Source organism: Panthera tigris, chromosome A2 (assembly GCF_018350195.1).
Source record: "Panthera tigris isolate Pti1 chromosome A2, P.tigris_Pti1_mat1.1, whole genome shotgun sequence".
NCBI classification, from domain to species: Eukaryota; Metazoa; Chordata; class Mammalia; order Carnivora; family Felidae; genus Panthera; species Panthera tigris.
In genome coordinates this window covers 51045839-51060831 of record NC_056661.1, presented here as the reverse complement: position 1 = coordinate 51060831, position 14993 = coordinate 51045839, and the positions used below count along the sequence as shown (strand labels likewise).

The 14993-nt window shown below is 46.3% G+C and overlaps 1 protein-coding gene across 2 annotated transcripts; it reads left to right on the top strand.

Moving 5' to 3' along the window:
* Positions 1 to 190: 190 nt before the first annotated feature.
* Positions 191 to 12719, top strand: TADA3 (transcriptional adaptor 3). Of its 2 annotated transcripts, none has more exons than XM_007075489.3 (9): positions 191 to 523; positions 1892 to 2124; positions 3455 to 3705; positions 3825 to 3930; positions 5445 to 5586; positions 5680 to 5783; positions 6994 to 7103; positions 9670 to 9855; positions 12212 to 12719. In XM_007075489.3, the coding sequence occupies exons 2-9, from the start codon at positions 1918 to 1920 to the stop codon at positions 12402 to 12404; spliced, it is 1299 nt and encodes a 432-aa protein (XP_007075551.1). In that variant the 5' UTR covers positions 191 to 523; positions 1892 to 1917; the 3' UTR covers positions 12405 to 12719. The 2 variants fall into 2 exon arrangements, with proteins under 2 accessions (XP_007075551.1, XP_007075549.1); XM_007075487.3 differs by having other exon boundaries at positions 191 to 697.
* Positions 12720 to 14993: the final 2274 nt, after the last annotated feature.

The following is a 14993-nucleotide window of genomic DNA, read 5'->3' as shown; positions in this document are numbered from 1 at the left end:
CAATACTCAAGCCTATCCCGTTATGAGTGTAGCTCTCGCTTGTGACTTTGGCCTTCTTGTCGTCTTTGCTGTCTTTCCCCATAGTCAGGCAATGGTGCAGCCCGGCCTCAGGTTGGGCACCATATTAGGACAAGGCGAGGCAGAGGAGCTCTTCGTTCCTTCCGGTTCCGCGCCCCTATCTTTTCTCTGGGCCCCTCCTACCTGCAGCCCCTGAGGCACGGCGGAACTAACTGCCGGGCTAAGATCTCGGCTGCCGAGCCCCGCCCCCAGCCTCCGGCTGTTCCCCAGAGTAGGCCCGAGGCATACCCCCGCCCCCATCCCACCTGCAGTGGGCTCGCTCGCGGCCTGCAAACCCTTCCCCGCAAGCCATATTGGGCTCTCCCTCGCGTCTCCCACCCGCGCGTCTTCTGCAGGGGGCCCGCCCCTAGCCAGTTCCGGGGCGGTTGCTCCCACCAACCGGAACTCCCCAACCCCTCCCGCGGCCTGGGGGCCGTAGGAGGCTGCAGGAGGCTGCAGTGAGGAGGTAGAGGGGGTAGGGGCCGCGTTAGGGGGTCCCTGGAGGACGGGGACCCTGAAGGCGAGTCACTGGGGCGACCCACGGGAGGGGCCAGACATTAAACAGGCGCACTTCTGTGTCAGGCACTGAACTGGGCTCTTGACGAGCATCCTCTCTTAATCCTCAGAACATCCCGGGGAGGTAGGTACTATTGTGATCCCCATTTTACAAATTCAGACTTCTTATGGGGAAACAGACTCAGATTTCTTTTGTCCCCATTTTGTAGATGGGAAAATCGAGACTCAGGAAGGTTAAAAAACATAATCAGAGCTATGTAAATAGAAAATGGTAAAAGGCTGGGCTTGAACCCAGGTATGTCCTGTTTATCAGCCCACATTCTTTTTTTTTTTTTTAACTTCTTAATGTTTATTTTTGAGGGAGACACACAGAGCATGAGAGGGGGAGGGGCAGAGAGAGAGAGAGGGAGACACAGAATCCGAGGCAGGTTCCAGGCTCCAAGCTGTCAGAACAGTGCCCAACCTGGGTCTTGAACCATGACCCTGGAGATCATGACCAGAATCAAAGTCAGACGCTTAACCAACTGAGCTACCCAGGCACCCCTTACCATCCCACATTCTTTTTTTTTTTTTTTTTAATTTTTTTTTTAATATTTATTTATTTTTGAGACAGAGAGAGACAGAGCACGAACGGGGGAGGGTCAGAGAGAGAGGGAGACAGAATCTGAAACAGGCTCCAGGCTCTGAGCAGTCAGCACAGAGCCAGACGCGGGGCTCGAACTCACGGACTGTGAGATCGTGACCTGAGCCGAAGTCGGACGCTTAACCGACTGAGCCACCCAGGCACCCCAACCATCCCACATTCTTAACCACTGTCAGGGGCAAAGAGAAGGGACAAAGATGGGAAGGGGTGAGACAAGGAGAGGCTGGGAGGCACAGAGAACATTAACATTGTAAGAATGGATGTTTGGAGATCAGGGGCTTAGCAGAACCCAAGTGGAGAACAGAAGAGCATCAGAAAGACGGCATAGTATATCATGGTAATTAGTGACACAGACTCAAAACTACCTGGATTCAGATTGCATCTTGGTAAACTTGGGCAGGTAAAATCCTTGGAGTCTGAGTTCCCTTATCTGTAAAGTGTAGGTCACCATTGTCCCTCTTTATGGGGTTGGGTGAGGAATTGATGAGAAACCAGTAAAACGTCTGCCCTTAGCTTAATGCACAGTAAGGGCTCTCTGAGTAGGAGCTGTGCCATTGACCTTGTCAATAGGGTACTGAAGCCTGGCTTTCCCCTTGAAACTGTCCCTAGATGGAGGGAGCTCTTCGACTTTTCTTGTCCCATTTTATCTCCTATCCATGGCTCTCTTCTCTCCAGTTCCACAGGGTCCCGTATCCTGGGCCATGAGTGAACTGAAGGACTGCCCCTTGCAGTTCCATGACTTCAAGTCCGTGGACCACCTGAAGGTTTGTCCACGCTACACGGCAGTGCTGGCCCGCTCTGAGGATGATGGCATCGGCATTGAGGAGCTGGACACTCTGCAGCTGGAGCTTGAGACCCTACTTTCCTCTGCCAGCCGGCGCCTACGGGTTCTCGAGGCTGAAACCCAGGTGATACCCTACAGAGAGGATATCACCAGGGTGGACTGTGACAAGTGATAGGATGGGTCATTGAGTTAGCCCCACCAGCTGAGGCCTTGAGGTACAGGAGCTTAGAGGGGTGAGGAGAGGCCTAAACTGGGCTCGGGTGACATGTAGAATACACAAGAATGTGCACAATCCTCATAAATTTCAAGATTTCTAATTTACTGACCTCCGAACCCCCATTATGTTTTGGGTGCTAGTCATTAGAAGTAATTATTAGGACACTTTTGGTCTTCAGGGAGTTTGCCAACTAAAGGGAAAGGGAGGTCAGACAAATACAGGTGATGTTGGTTATGGTTAGAAGTACTAAAGGAACGGGACTGAGGAGACCTGTATTTGAATCCTGGCCTAAGCACTTGCTAGTGTTGCTGTTTCCTAGCTGTATGATTTTGGGACAGTTGCCTCCTATCTCTGAGCATCAGTTCCAAATCTGCAAACAGGGATGAATCATAGGAGGTACCTCAGAGCTTTTGTGAGGATTAAAAGAGATACTTTTGCAAAACATCGGTTGATGTCTGACCCTGAGTATTTCAAATGTTATTTGGTACTACTCTGATCATTTCTGTTGACAACATAAATATCCCCTCAGCCCCGTGGGCCAGATACTATGCCAGATCCTGGGGAACAGAGATAGTTAAGATAAGTTTTCTGGTCTCCAGTAGCTTATAGTCTAGTTGAAAAGACAAGGTATCCTGTTCATTCCAGGTTGACCAAACAACACAATTGGGCCTGCAGTGGAGGTACAAAGTGTCAGAGACACAAAGAGGCCTTTTTAATTGGAGCTCAAAGGATGAATAGTTAACTTGTGATCCCTGGAAGTGCAATGAAGCTTTTTGATCAGGGCTGTGGCATAATCAGTTGTATTATAGCTTCTAAGAAGCTGGGTAACTGATGTCGAGAAGGCTTCCCAGTTGTGGTGACATTTGAAGTGAAGGTTTGCTGGGAGGCTTGTTTGCATTCCCCCAAAAGTTACCACCGGCATATTCCAGTGCTAACATGCACTAGGGCATGATCATTTGTTTGACCTAAACACTGTAAGTGGTTTGGGTGATACAGAGGTGAGTCAATACAGACAAATGAATGGAATGATGACAAGTATATGAATAAAGTTCTGTGAGGCAGGCACAGAAAAGGAGCTGAGTTTTGAAGGATGCTTAGGAGTTTACTAAACAGGAGATGGGTAAATAAAAAGACCTTGGAGTCTTCTCAAGTTCTAGATCCTAATTCTTCACTAGGAGAAAGAATTGTCCTTTCATTTCCTTTCTCCCTCTCAGTGACAGTCCTCTGTAAATTTCAGATCCTCACTGACTGGCAAGATAAGAAAGGTGATCGCCGATTCCTGAAGCTGGGTCGAGACCACGAGCTTGGAGCTCCCCCCAAACATGGGAAGCCGAAGAAGCAGAAACTGGAAGGAAAAGCGGGACATGGGCCTGGCCCTGGCCCCGGACGGCCCAAATCCAAAAACCTTCAGCCCAAGATCCAGGAATATGAATTCACTGATGACCCAATTGACGTGCCACGGATCCCCAAGAATGATGCGCCCAACAGGTTCCGGGCCAGAGAACATAGAGGGGCCTTTGGATTCAAATAGTAAAGGCTGTGGAGGGGTCTGGGACTGAGGCTGGTGGGACAGGAGATTCCCATTCAGGATCTGCTTCTCCCTGCAGGTTCTGGGCTTCAGTGGAGCCCTACTGTGCTGATATTACCAGTGAGGAGGTACGCACACTAGAAGAACTACTGAAACCACCAGAAGATGAAGCTGAACATTACAAGGTAGAAACATTGGACCTTAGTAGACATGGTGACGAACTAGAGGACTTGAGAAGTGCCTCAAAATCAAAGATCCCAAAGTCATGTATCTTTTTCCTTCCCCCACCCTGCCCAACCTCCTATCTAACACATTAACCCACCCAGGCACCCTGGCTCTAATTGTCAGCTTTCTTCTTGCATTGTTTCCTCTCTATACCCTCCAAATGATCACCACATACATCCTAATGGATCTCCTTCAGTGAGGCTGTTCTTTGTACCAACATCTCCATCCCCTCTGCTTTTTTTTTTTTTTTTAACGTTTGTTTATTTTTGAGAGAGAGAGACAGAATGCGAGTGGGCAGAGAGAGAGGGAGACACAGAATCTGAAGCAGACTCCAGGCTCAGAGCTGTCAGCACAGAGCCTCAGTCGGAGCTTGAACTCAGGAATGGTGAGATCATGACCTGAGTTAAAGTCAAACGCTTCACCAGCTGAGCCACCCAGGTGCCCCTCTGCTTTGATTCAAGACTTCATCAGTTTTTGTCCAAGTGGTGTCAAGACAGTTCCCTGTCTCCAAAGGGACTTTTTTTTTTCTTTAGTATGTAAAAGTTAGGTTTCTTATGATGTAAATAAAACAGTTTCCATCAAAGAAAATGTAGAAAATAAGAGAAGTGTTTGGGAGAACTCTCCCATAGTCCAGCTGTCATGATCAGATGTGACACAGCCCTGTTCCCAGGCCTCCTCTGGCTCCTCTTTGGCACAAGATCGATTCCAAGTAGTTTGGTCCTTGGTGACACAGACCCACCACCCGTCTCCAGTTTCCTCAGTCATTCCCCCTCCTCACTGCTGCATTTACCAGCCCCAACAAGCACCTTACCCTCACTCTAGGCCCACACAGGATCCTTGCTGGTCTCTGGGCCTCTGTACATGCTCCTCCTTTTCCCTTGGCAAACTAGCTCATCCTTCAAAGCACTGATCTCTTATCTCCACCAAAATGCCTTTGCAGATTGCTTGCAGAAAATTTCTCTTTCATGTGCCACAGCACCTTGACCTACCTCTAGCACATCAGTTCTTTGAATTTTTAAAAAAACTTACTTGAAAAAGAAAATTTATTTGAAAAGGTAGTCCATATAGGCAGTAGTAAATTCAAGTAATACAAAAGACGATTTCCTCTCCTGACCCTAAGCTTCCTAGTTCTTTCTAGGGACAATAGCTGTGACTTGAGATGGTCCGTGTACACATACCATTCTGCACCTGTATCTTGGAAATTTTCCATACTGGCCCCTGTGTGTGTCTTAGTTCATTATGTACCTGTCTCCCTTACCAGACTGTGAGCATATAGATTTTTATCTCCTTTGTTTCTTCCCATCTACGCAAAGCATAGGCCTCGGCCCTGGGGTAGGTACTTGGAGACAGATAAGTGAAGGAACGAATCATGAGCTTTTTTGCAGTGCCCAAAGTGCGCAGAGAGCCCCTACCAACCCCAGGCATGGCTTGCCAGTGTTTACCCTTTTTGGGCCGGGTGGCATCTCCCCACCAGATCCCACCCTTGGGGAAGCACTACTCCCAACGCTGGGCACAGGAGGACCTGCTGGAGGAACAGAAGGATGGGGCCCGGGCAGCAGCCGTGGCAGACAAGAAGAAAGGCCTTATGGGGCCACTGACCGAACTGGACACTAAAGGTAGGCCCCTCGCCTTCCTGCCCACACCAGGCCAGGACTTGAGTTCCTAGAAGAACTTAGCCCACCTGTGTACCACTTCTCTGTCTACTTCAGATGTGGATGCCCTGCTGAAGAAATCTGAGGCCCAGCATGAACAGCCCGAAGATGGGTGCCCCTTTGGTGCTCTGACGCAGCGCCTCCTACAGGCCCTGGTGGAGGTGAGCATCCTAACTCAAGACAGAATTATGCATGCTTTCTGTTTTAATGTTTTATTTTCTTTTGAAGTATATCACATATTTATAAAGGTGCAGAGATATTACATGTATAAATTGATAAATTTTCATATATGAGCACACATGTATATATAGCCTAACAGAAACAAAGCTTGCCAATATCCTACACAAGCCTCTCTTGTGTCAACCCCCCCAGTCTGTAACCTCTCCCAGAAGTAGCCACTATACCACAGTTACTTTTGCTGAATGTTGGCTAAGGGCTGACCCCTGTGCAAGGGGCTTTCCACGCATCCTTTTGTTGGAGGCAAGGACAGCGGTTTGCTCCATGTTACATACTAGAAGATTGAGGCTCAGAAAAAGGAACTGTTTGGTTGGAGTCATGCAGCTAATAAACAGAAGCAGGATTCAAACCCCAGATACAGAGTCCCTTTCTTTATGCCCACTATCTGGCCCTTAGGCACATCCTTTCACCTCACTGAGCCTTAGTTTTCTCCCTGGCTCAAACACAGTAGTGTTTTTCTCTCTCGTGTAACAGTCTGGGGCCACGTGTTCCAGGTTGGCTGAGGTGGGGGAGGGGAGAGATCTCAGCCCCACCCCATCAGACAAGGACCCCGTCTGTGATGGTTTTGCCACCCTAAACCTGCTCTGCACAAGGTCATTCTGGGTATGATTACTACTCCAAGCCCACAGAAAAAGAGCAAGGAAGAATGTGTGAAGGAAGGTTTATGGGGTTTATGGCCATGACTGGCTGTGGCTCTTCTCTCTTCTGATCGCTTTCCACTGGAGAGAGTTTGTCACATGGCCACATCTGACCACAAGGAAGTCTGGGAAATGTAGTGTAGCTGGACAGCCAGCAGCCTCTGTCACAACATGCTTAACATACATTCCAAACGCTTAACAAACCTTGGCTCTTCTCTTTACTGTTGTTGAGTGTTTTCTCATTGCTTTTCTGTGTTGTCTTCTTTTGGTATCAGTAAAAAAGAGGCATTTCTAAAATGATCAGAGCTTCCTGGAATCAGTTTGGGAAGGCTTCCAGAGCGATGGGAGCAATGAAAGAATATTTCTGGTCTGTGAAGACTGAAGACTCTGACTGTAGGTCAGGGAAGAGCAAGAAAATGGAAATATTACAGCTCTTACTCTCTCCCTCCCATTTCTTTTTTTTTTTTTTTTCTGTCCCACTTCTGTGTTCTTCTAGGAAAATATTATTTCCCCTATGGAGGACTCTCCTATTCCTGACATGTCTGGGAAAGAATCAGGGGCCGACGGGGCAAGCACCTCTCCCCGCAATCAGAACAAGCCCTTCAGGTGAGTGACAACCCTGTCCACATTCCTACTATCTGGTCCTTGCTTCTGTTGACTTCTTTTATCCTAACATGGGAAGGTCTTCATTAAGAGAGGTTGAGGGCATTTAGATGAAGCCCAATGAAAGTTTCACATGTGCATGCTGGCCCAGCATTTCTGCATGCACAGACTTAAGTACAGGTTGTTCATCATAGCCCTGTTCATACCACAAACAACCTAAATGTCCAACTGAAACGGATTGTTTGGCTAAATTGATATAACTCCATATGGTAAAATTACTTATAACTACTAATCGTTTTTGAGAAACACAGTTAATTGACATGAAAAAAGGTAAACACTAAAGTGCTAAGTGAAGAAAAAGTTGTAGCACAATACAGTTTGATCCTGTTTTTACTCAGCGTATATTTAAATGTGTGTATATAGAAAACTAGAATAATATAAAAGATAGGAAATGACATGAGACAAAATCTGGGATATAGATAGTAAATAAATATTATATAACAAAATATAAACATATTTAAAAATTTTTTAAGTTCATTTATCTTGAGAGAAAGAGTACAAGCAGGGGAGGGCCAGAGAGAAAGAGAGAGAGACAATCTGAAGCAGGCTCCACAGTGACAGCATGGAGCCGATGCGAGGCTCAAGTTTACTAGCCACAAATTCGTGACTTGAGTGAAACCAAGAGTCAGACATTTAACTGACTGAGCCACCCAGGCACCCCTAATAAAACACAGTTTTATATGTGGAATGTTAATAACAGCAAAATAACAGTAATGTGTATAATAGTGACGTAAATAATAGTGGTTCTCTCTGAGTTGTTAGCATTATAGGTTTTTCTAGATTTTTTTACAATTCACATGTGTTGGCCTATGTTTGAAATAAGACCATGTGTGTCTCTCTGTATTTTTTCCAAAATATTGAGAAAAAATTGACATACGTCCTTGTATAAATTTAAGGTATACATGTACAATGTACAAAACATGTACATGGTCTGATTTTACATGTGTAAATTACGTGTGTTGTGAAATGATCACCACAACATGTTCAGCTGACATCCATCTTCTCATAGACACAATAAAAAGAAAAGAAAAATTCTGTGATGAGAACTCTTAGGATTTACACTCTTTTTTTTTTTTTTTTTTTTTTTTTATTTTGAGAGAGACATTGGGAGCAGGGGAGGGGCAGAGAGAGGGAGAAAGAGAGAATCTCAAGCAGGCCCCACACTGTCAGTGCAGAGCCTGATGTGGGGCTCAAGCTCACGAACCGTGAGATCATGACCTGAGCCAAAACCAAGAGTTGGATGCCTAACTGACTGAGCCACCCAGGCCCTCCAGGATTTACACTCTTAACAACTTTGTATATAACATAAAACAGTGTCAGCTACAGTCATATTATATCCCAGTGTTTATTCATAACTAGAAGTTTGTACCTTTTGACCACCTTCCCCCAATTCCCTTCCCCCCACCCTCCTCCTCTGGTAATGAAAAGTCTGATTTCTTTCTATGAACTTTTTTTTTATTTTATTTTATTTATTTTTTTTTTTTCAACGTTTTTTTTTTATTTATTTTTGGGACAGAGAGAGACAGAGCATGAACGGGGGAGGGGCAGAGAGAGAGGGAGACACAGAATCGGAAACAGGTTCCAGGCTCCGAGCCATCAGCCCAGAGCCTGATGCGGGGCTCGAACTCACCGACCGCGAGATCGTGACCTGGCTGAAGTCGGACGCTTAACCGACTGCGCCACCCAGGCGCCCCTGAACTTTTTTTTTTTTAGATTTCACATATAAGTGGGATCATACTGTATTTGTTTTTCTCTGACTTATTTCACTTAGCATAATGCATTCAGAGTCTATCCGTGTTGTCACGAATGGTAGGATTTCCTTGTTTTTTTAAGGCTGAATAACAGTCTATTGAATGTGTGCATTGTGTATGTGTGTGTGTATATATACATTCCACAACTTCTTTATTCATTCATCCATTGATGGACATTTAGGTTGCTTCCATATCTTGACTATTGTAAATAATGCACCCCCAGTGAACATGGGGGTGCAAGATACCTTAACTAGGGATATTGAGCATCTTTTCACGTATCTACTGGTGTTTTGTATATCTTCTTTGGAGAAATGTCTGTTCAGGATATTTGCCCATTTGTTAATTGGGCAGGTTTATTGCTTTTGAGTTACATGAGTTCTTTATTTTTAATATTAACTAATCAGATATATGGTTTACAATATCTTTTCCTGTTCCGTAAGTTGTCTCTTCACTTTGTTGATGATTTCTTTTGCTGTGCAGAAGCAATTTGTAGTTTGATGTAGTCCCACTTGTTTTTTATTTTATTGCCTGTGCTTTAGGTGTCACAGCCAAAAAGTCATTGCCAAGACCCATGTCAAGGAGCTTTACTCCTAGGTTTTCTAGGAGTTTCAGGGTTCCAGCTCGTATCATTTTCTCTATATTTTTATACCTAGATAGATAGGGAGTGCCCAAAGAGAAAGGAATGTGTCACTAGCCTTGGGAACCTTTCGGGTCCCCCCTCTAAGCTGGCCCTTGAGCTAAGTGCTACCTTCCTGTAGTGTACCACATACCAAGTCCCTGGAGAGCCGCATCAAGGAGGAGCTGATCGCCCAGGGTCTGCTGGAGTCTGAGGACCGCCCCGCAGAGGACTCGGAAGATGAGGTACTCGCAGAGCTGCGCAAACGGCAGGCCGAGCTGAAGGCGCTCAGTGCCCACAACCGCACCAAAAAGCATGACCTGCTGAGGTTAGTGTGGACGGGATGCACGGGCCTGGGAGTGGCTGAGAAGGCTTTGGTCGCTGCTGGTCACCTTCTGGGCGCTTTACAATAGGCTTCCCTGGGAGGGCCTCTAAATCACCAGGAGAGCCTTGAAAAAAATATTGCCAGATACCACAGACTCTAAGGCTTAGACATCTGTGATTTATTTATTTACCTACTTATAATTGTGGTGAAAGAAACACATGAAATTGACTCTGTACCATTTTAAAAAGTACAGTTCAGTGGTATTACCTATATTCACATTGTTATATGGTTTATTTTTTTAATCTTTTCATGCTTATCTTCTTTTCCTCTAACATTTTTATGAAAAATTTCATAAACACAGAAAATCTGAAGGAGTTGTATGGTAAACGCCAATATACTCTGTACCTAGATTTATCAACTGTTAACATTTTGTTGGACATCCATGATTATTATTGGCTCTTCACTGGAAATTGCCTTGTTTTAGGATCAGTTCTTTAAGAAATTAGTCAGAATGTCTTTCATTTCATTTTGACTCCCATCCATCTTGCCCTGCATTGGTCATGACAAAAGTATAGGTGATCTCTGGAGGGCGATTATGGTAGTTGTTGCCCTTTTTGAGGGGAGGTAGAGAAGTCGTCCAACTGAGTCTCCTTGCTTCTCACGGGCAGGTGTATGTCTTTGCCTCACAGAGCCACAACAGGGCAGGGCACACGCATTTGGCCAGCTCTGCCTGTCTCTTACACGTTGTACTGGGGGCTAGGAAGAGGGACAGCAAAGGGCTTGTGGTCTACAAGTGGGTAATTGGTAAAGAGGTGCACCATTAAAAGGAGGGGGAACTGCTTGGTGACAAACTGCTAAGGGAGTGCTTAAGGATAAGGGTTACTGAGTGCCTGCTGTGTGCCAGGGACTTTATTTACACCCTCCTGTTTAATCTGGACTACAGTCCAGGGGGTAGGTGGTATTTCACCTCTTTACTAGATGAGGAAGTGAAGGGCCAATGAAGTGAGTACTCTGCTGAAGGTCACACAGCCAGTCAACAACCAAGCTGCAACTTGAGCCCAAGGCTGAATGCAAAGCCTCTTTCTAGTTCCCTTTCATGCAAGGACAAGAAGAGGAAAAATAACAGATGAAAGAGATACTGAGTGGGGTGGAGAGGAGAGAAAGATTGAATGAGAGGGAGAAACAAAGATGTGCAGATATAGAAGTAGTGGACACTGGGGTGCTTGGGTGGCTCAGTCAGTCAAGCGTTCAACTCTTGATTTCGGTTCAGGTCATGATCTTGCGGTCACAAAATTGAGCCCCACGTCCGGCTCAGTGTAGAGGCTGCTTGGGACTCTCTCTCTCTCCCTATTTCTCTGCCTCACCCCCACTCGAGTGCGCACGCGCTCTCTCGTGCGCTCTCTCTCTCTAAATAAATAAATAAATAAATAAACAAACAAACAAACTTCTCGAGCACCTGGGTGGCTCAGTTGGTTAAGTGTACAACTTCAGCTCAGGTCATGATCTCACAGTTTGTGGGTTCAAGCCCCACGTCGGGCTCTGTGCTGACAGCTCAGATGGTGCTTTGGATTCTGTGTCTCCCTCTCTCTCTGCCCCTCCCCCGGTCATGCTCTGTCTCTCTCTGTCTCAAGAATAAATGAAACATTAAAAATAAACAAATAAACAAACTTCTAAAAAAGGTAGTGGACAGTGAAGGAACTAGCTTGGGTTGTTAGAAGCCTAGAATCCAGTCCTCAGCTCTGCTATTGACCAGCTCCAGGGCCTTAAGCAAGGTATCTCCTACCCTGAGCAGCAGCTTCCCCTTCTGGAAAATTAACACGTTGGACTAGATCGTATCTCTAAGCCACCTTCCAGTTCCACCAACAGTGGAATTGATAGGTCAGATTTCATTTACAGGGGTTGGTTTGGCATCTCACCCACTCAGGCTGCCTAGACCCTTAGGTTGCTCTGGAATTTGGATACTGAAGTCAGCAGGTCTTCTGCTAACACTAGAATACCTTTTAAAGATGATTGCGTGGAGCCAGCCTGCCTTAATTCAGATCTCCTACTCACTAGCTGTAGGATTTAGGAGTGTTTTTTATTCTCCTTGACCTCTGTCATCACTGGTAATATCAGGATAATAGTACCTACCTCACAAGGCTGTTATGAGGATTAACTGTGCTGACATATTTGAAGGGCTTAAGGTAGTAACTAGCACATAGTATCGTAGAAGTGTGGTTCAGTAACTTTGCTTTTTGGTATGAAACAGCCCACAGGAGTGCCATCCTGGGGTGGTAGGTGGGTTCAGTCTGGAAGAGGGAGAGGGACCCCACTATGGAGGTGGGCTTCCCATGACACCTTGGTTGGCTGGTCCCTACAGGCTGGCAAAGGAGGAAGTAAGCCGGCAGGAGCTGAGACAGCGGGTCCGCATGGCAGACAACGAGGTCATGGATGCCTTCCGGAAGATCATGGCTGCCCGGCAGAAGAAGCGGACCCCCACCAAGAAGGAGAAGGACCAGGCTTGGAAGACTCTGAAGGAACGTGAGAGCATCCTAAAGCTGCTGGATGGGTAGACTTCACCCCTGCCTCAGACTGTCTTCCCCTGGCCTGGGGGAAGGAGGGCTAGGGAGCCCACTTCTTTCCTTGGCCTGCCGGAACCCTAGGCCTGTGACTGCCTGTTAATGTCAAATGATGACAGTCTGTAGAGGTCTGTGGCCCTTCCCTGAAGTTGTTGGTCTAGCTCTGTACAACCAGGACATGGGAGGCCCTGTTGGGCTGGCCTGAGGCCTACTCTGTGCTTCCCCCTCTTTACTATCCCCCACTCCCTCCCCTCTTTCCCTCAAGGACTTCTCCCTTGTGGTTTTGTAAAGTGCAAACCTAAAAGTAAAGTGACTGCTGTGGGTTTTTTTTTTTTTTTTAAAGTATCCCAAATCTTTGAATGTCTGTTAACTACAGGTTAGAAAAGAACTGGTGTGAAAGAAAGAAAAAAAAGAAAAGAAAACTGGTGTGGGTGGCAGGGGAGGGCATGCTTGGTGGCTCTCAGCCTTTGGACACTCACCCATGTCATTCATTCAGGAAGAGCTCTCAGGGTACTTGTGGCTGCAAGTAACAATACCCCCAGCTCCAAGTGGATTCATAACAAGGAAATGTGTTGGTTTGGGGCTTGGTGGTCCTGGGGCAGGATGGCCTCCAGGGTTGGCCAACCCAGCATCTCAACAGGGCCATGAAGGGTCCAGGTTATCTCTGTACTGCCTTCTATGATGTCAGCTTTTGCCTAAACTGAATTTTCTTCCAGCTGTGCAGCCAGTAGCAGTCAACATCCAGCACAAGAGAGGGCAGGAAGGAGCCAACTGGTTTCACTGGCCCACCCAAAAGCAAGAAACCTTTCCCAAATATCCTTATGTCTCGCTGGCCCAAACAAACTCTCACATGCCTATTCCTGAACCAGTCACTGTGGCAAGGGATGACTCTGATGGGTTTTAACTAGTGAGAGTGGAGTCTGCTTCCCCACCAAGCCCAAGGCAATGGGGAAAGAAGGGGGAACTCAATAAAGATCTGAGTAGGAATGGGGAAATGGATGCTGGATAGGCCACCAATAATGTCTCTTCCACAGCCCGGGAAGGAAACAAGGTATAGGCGATAGAGATGAATAAATGTGCTCTCATCCCTTGTCTCAAGTTGGTCCCAGATTAGTCAGGGAGTCAGAAAATAATTTGTAAATTTACTGTGGGAAGGTGAGGTCTACACAGGACAAGGGAGGGGACAGTTCCCTGAGGAAGTGACCTGTGAACTGAGCCATAAAGAAGGATGTCAAGGACAGGCAACATTCTTGTATGCTCAGCACTACTGTTAGACCTGCCGCTCCCCCATTCCATATGGCTCTTGTGGGACTGTCAAACTAGGATGGATACATGACCCCAACTTGGCCAGTCACAGCACCCTATTCTTTATCTATGATAATTGGTCCAAAGAACGGACATCTGACTTGAACTGGGCCAATCAGAGGCCTTCCATAAGCTTGTTCTGATGCTGAGAGAAGAGGATTTCTCTTCTTTTGGGTCAAAAGCCTTAGAATGTAAGCTTAGACCACCTGGTGACCCACTTTCTTGCCATGGGGAAGAACCTGCCTGAGAATAAAGCCAACTCAGAAAGGCAGAGCCAGGAGATGGAGAAGGAGATAAAGTTTTAATGATGTAGCTGGAGCCCTAGATCTCCCATTGGACCTTCCAATTACATCAGTCCACAAATGCTTCTTTAGGCTTAAGCTAGGTTGCTTTGGTGTTTCATCACTTGTCAACTAAAAAAGGGCCTGACTAATGAAAGTGGACTTTGGCAAGAAGGAAGGCTGGAGTGGAGTTCTGAGAGAGGACAGCATGAGGGCCTGCCTCCCACTAGGTGCAGAGTCTAGCTGCTGTTTTTCAGTGACTCATTGTTCGCAGATTGCTTAGAACCTTCTCAGAAAAGACACCTAACACTTAATTTCATTAATGAATTTGATTAGTGAATTGGCCATAAAATTAAGTACTCAGTAAATGTTAGCTCTGTACCAGGCACTGTTCTAAACTTGTTAAGTTACAAATCTCAGCTACCCCACATGGTGGGTACTAATAACATCCCGTTCACAGATGAGGAAAACAAGCCTAGGTGATCAGCAATTAATAAATCATCGTTGAGGCAAGATTCAAACTCAAGTCCATTTGACTTGCAGACACAGACTCTTCATTATAGAACAACTCACTGGGGCCCCACTCCCTTATGGCCGATACGAATGACACTCCTAGGTTTGGGCACTGCACAACCTGTGCAGCTTGCAGATCCCCTGCTTAACCATTCACTTCCATGTTCATTAAGCCAGACCTCCCCAGAGAAGCATCACTGGTAAAGAGTTCCAGGAGCAGAGACCATTTTATGGAGGAGGTAGGATGACAGTCGAGATCCCCAAATTAGGTAAAATTGTGAGAGAGGAAGGCAGGTATTATAAATAGGAGGAAGAACCCCAGAATTCTGACTGGGCCTGGTTCATGAGGGAAAAGACTTTGAAGGATCAGTTGCGAGAACACTATTCTCTGTCGCACACCTACTATCTGCCTAGTGCTGCACTGGGCCCTCTACTGGCATGTTTTGATGCTCACCACACACCTACAAGGTGAATAGAACTATTT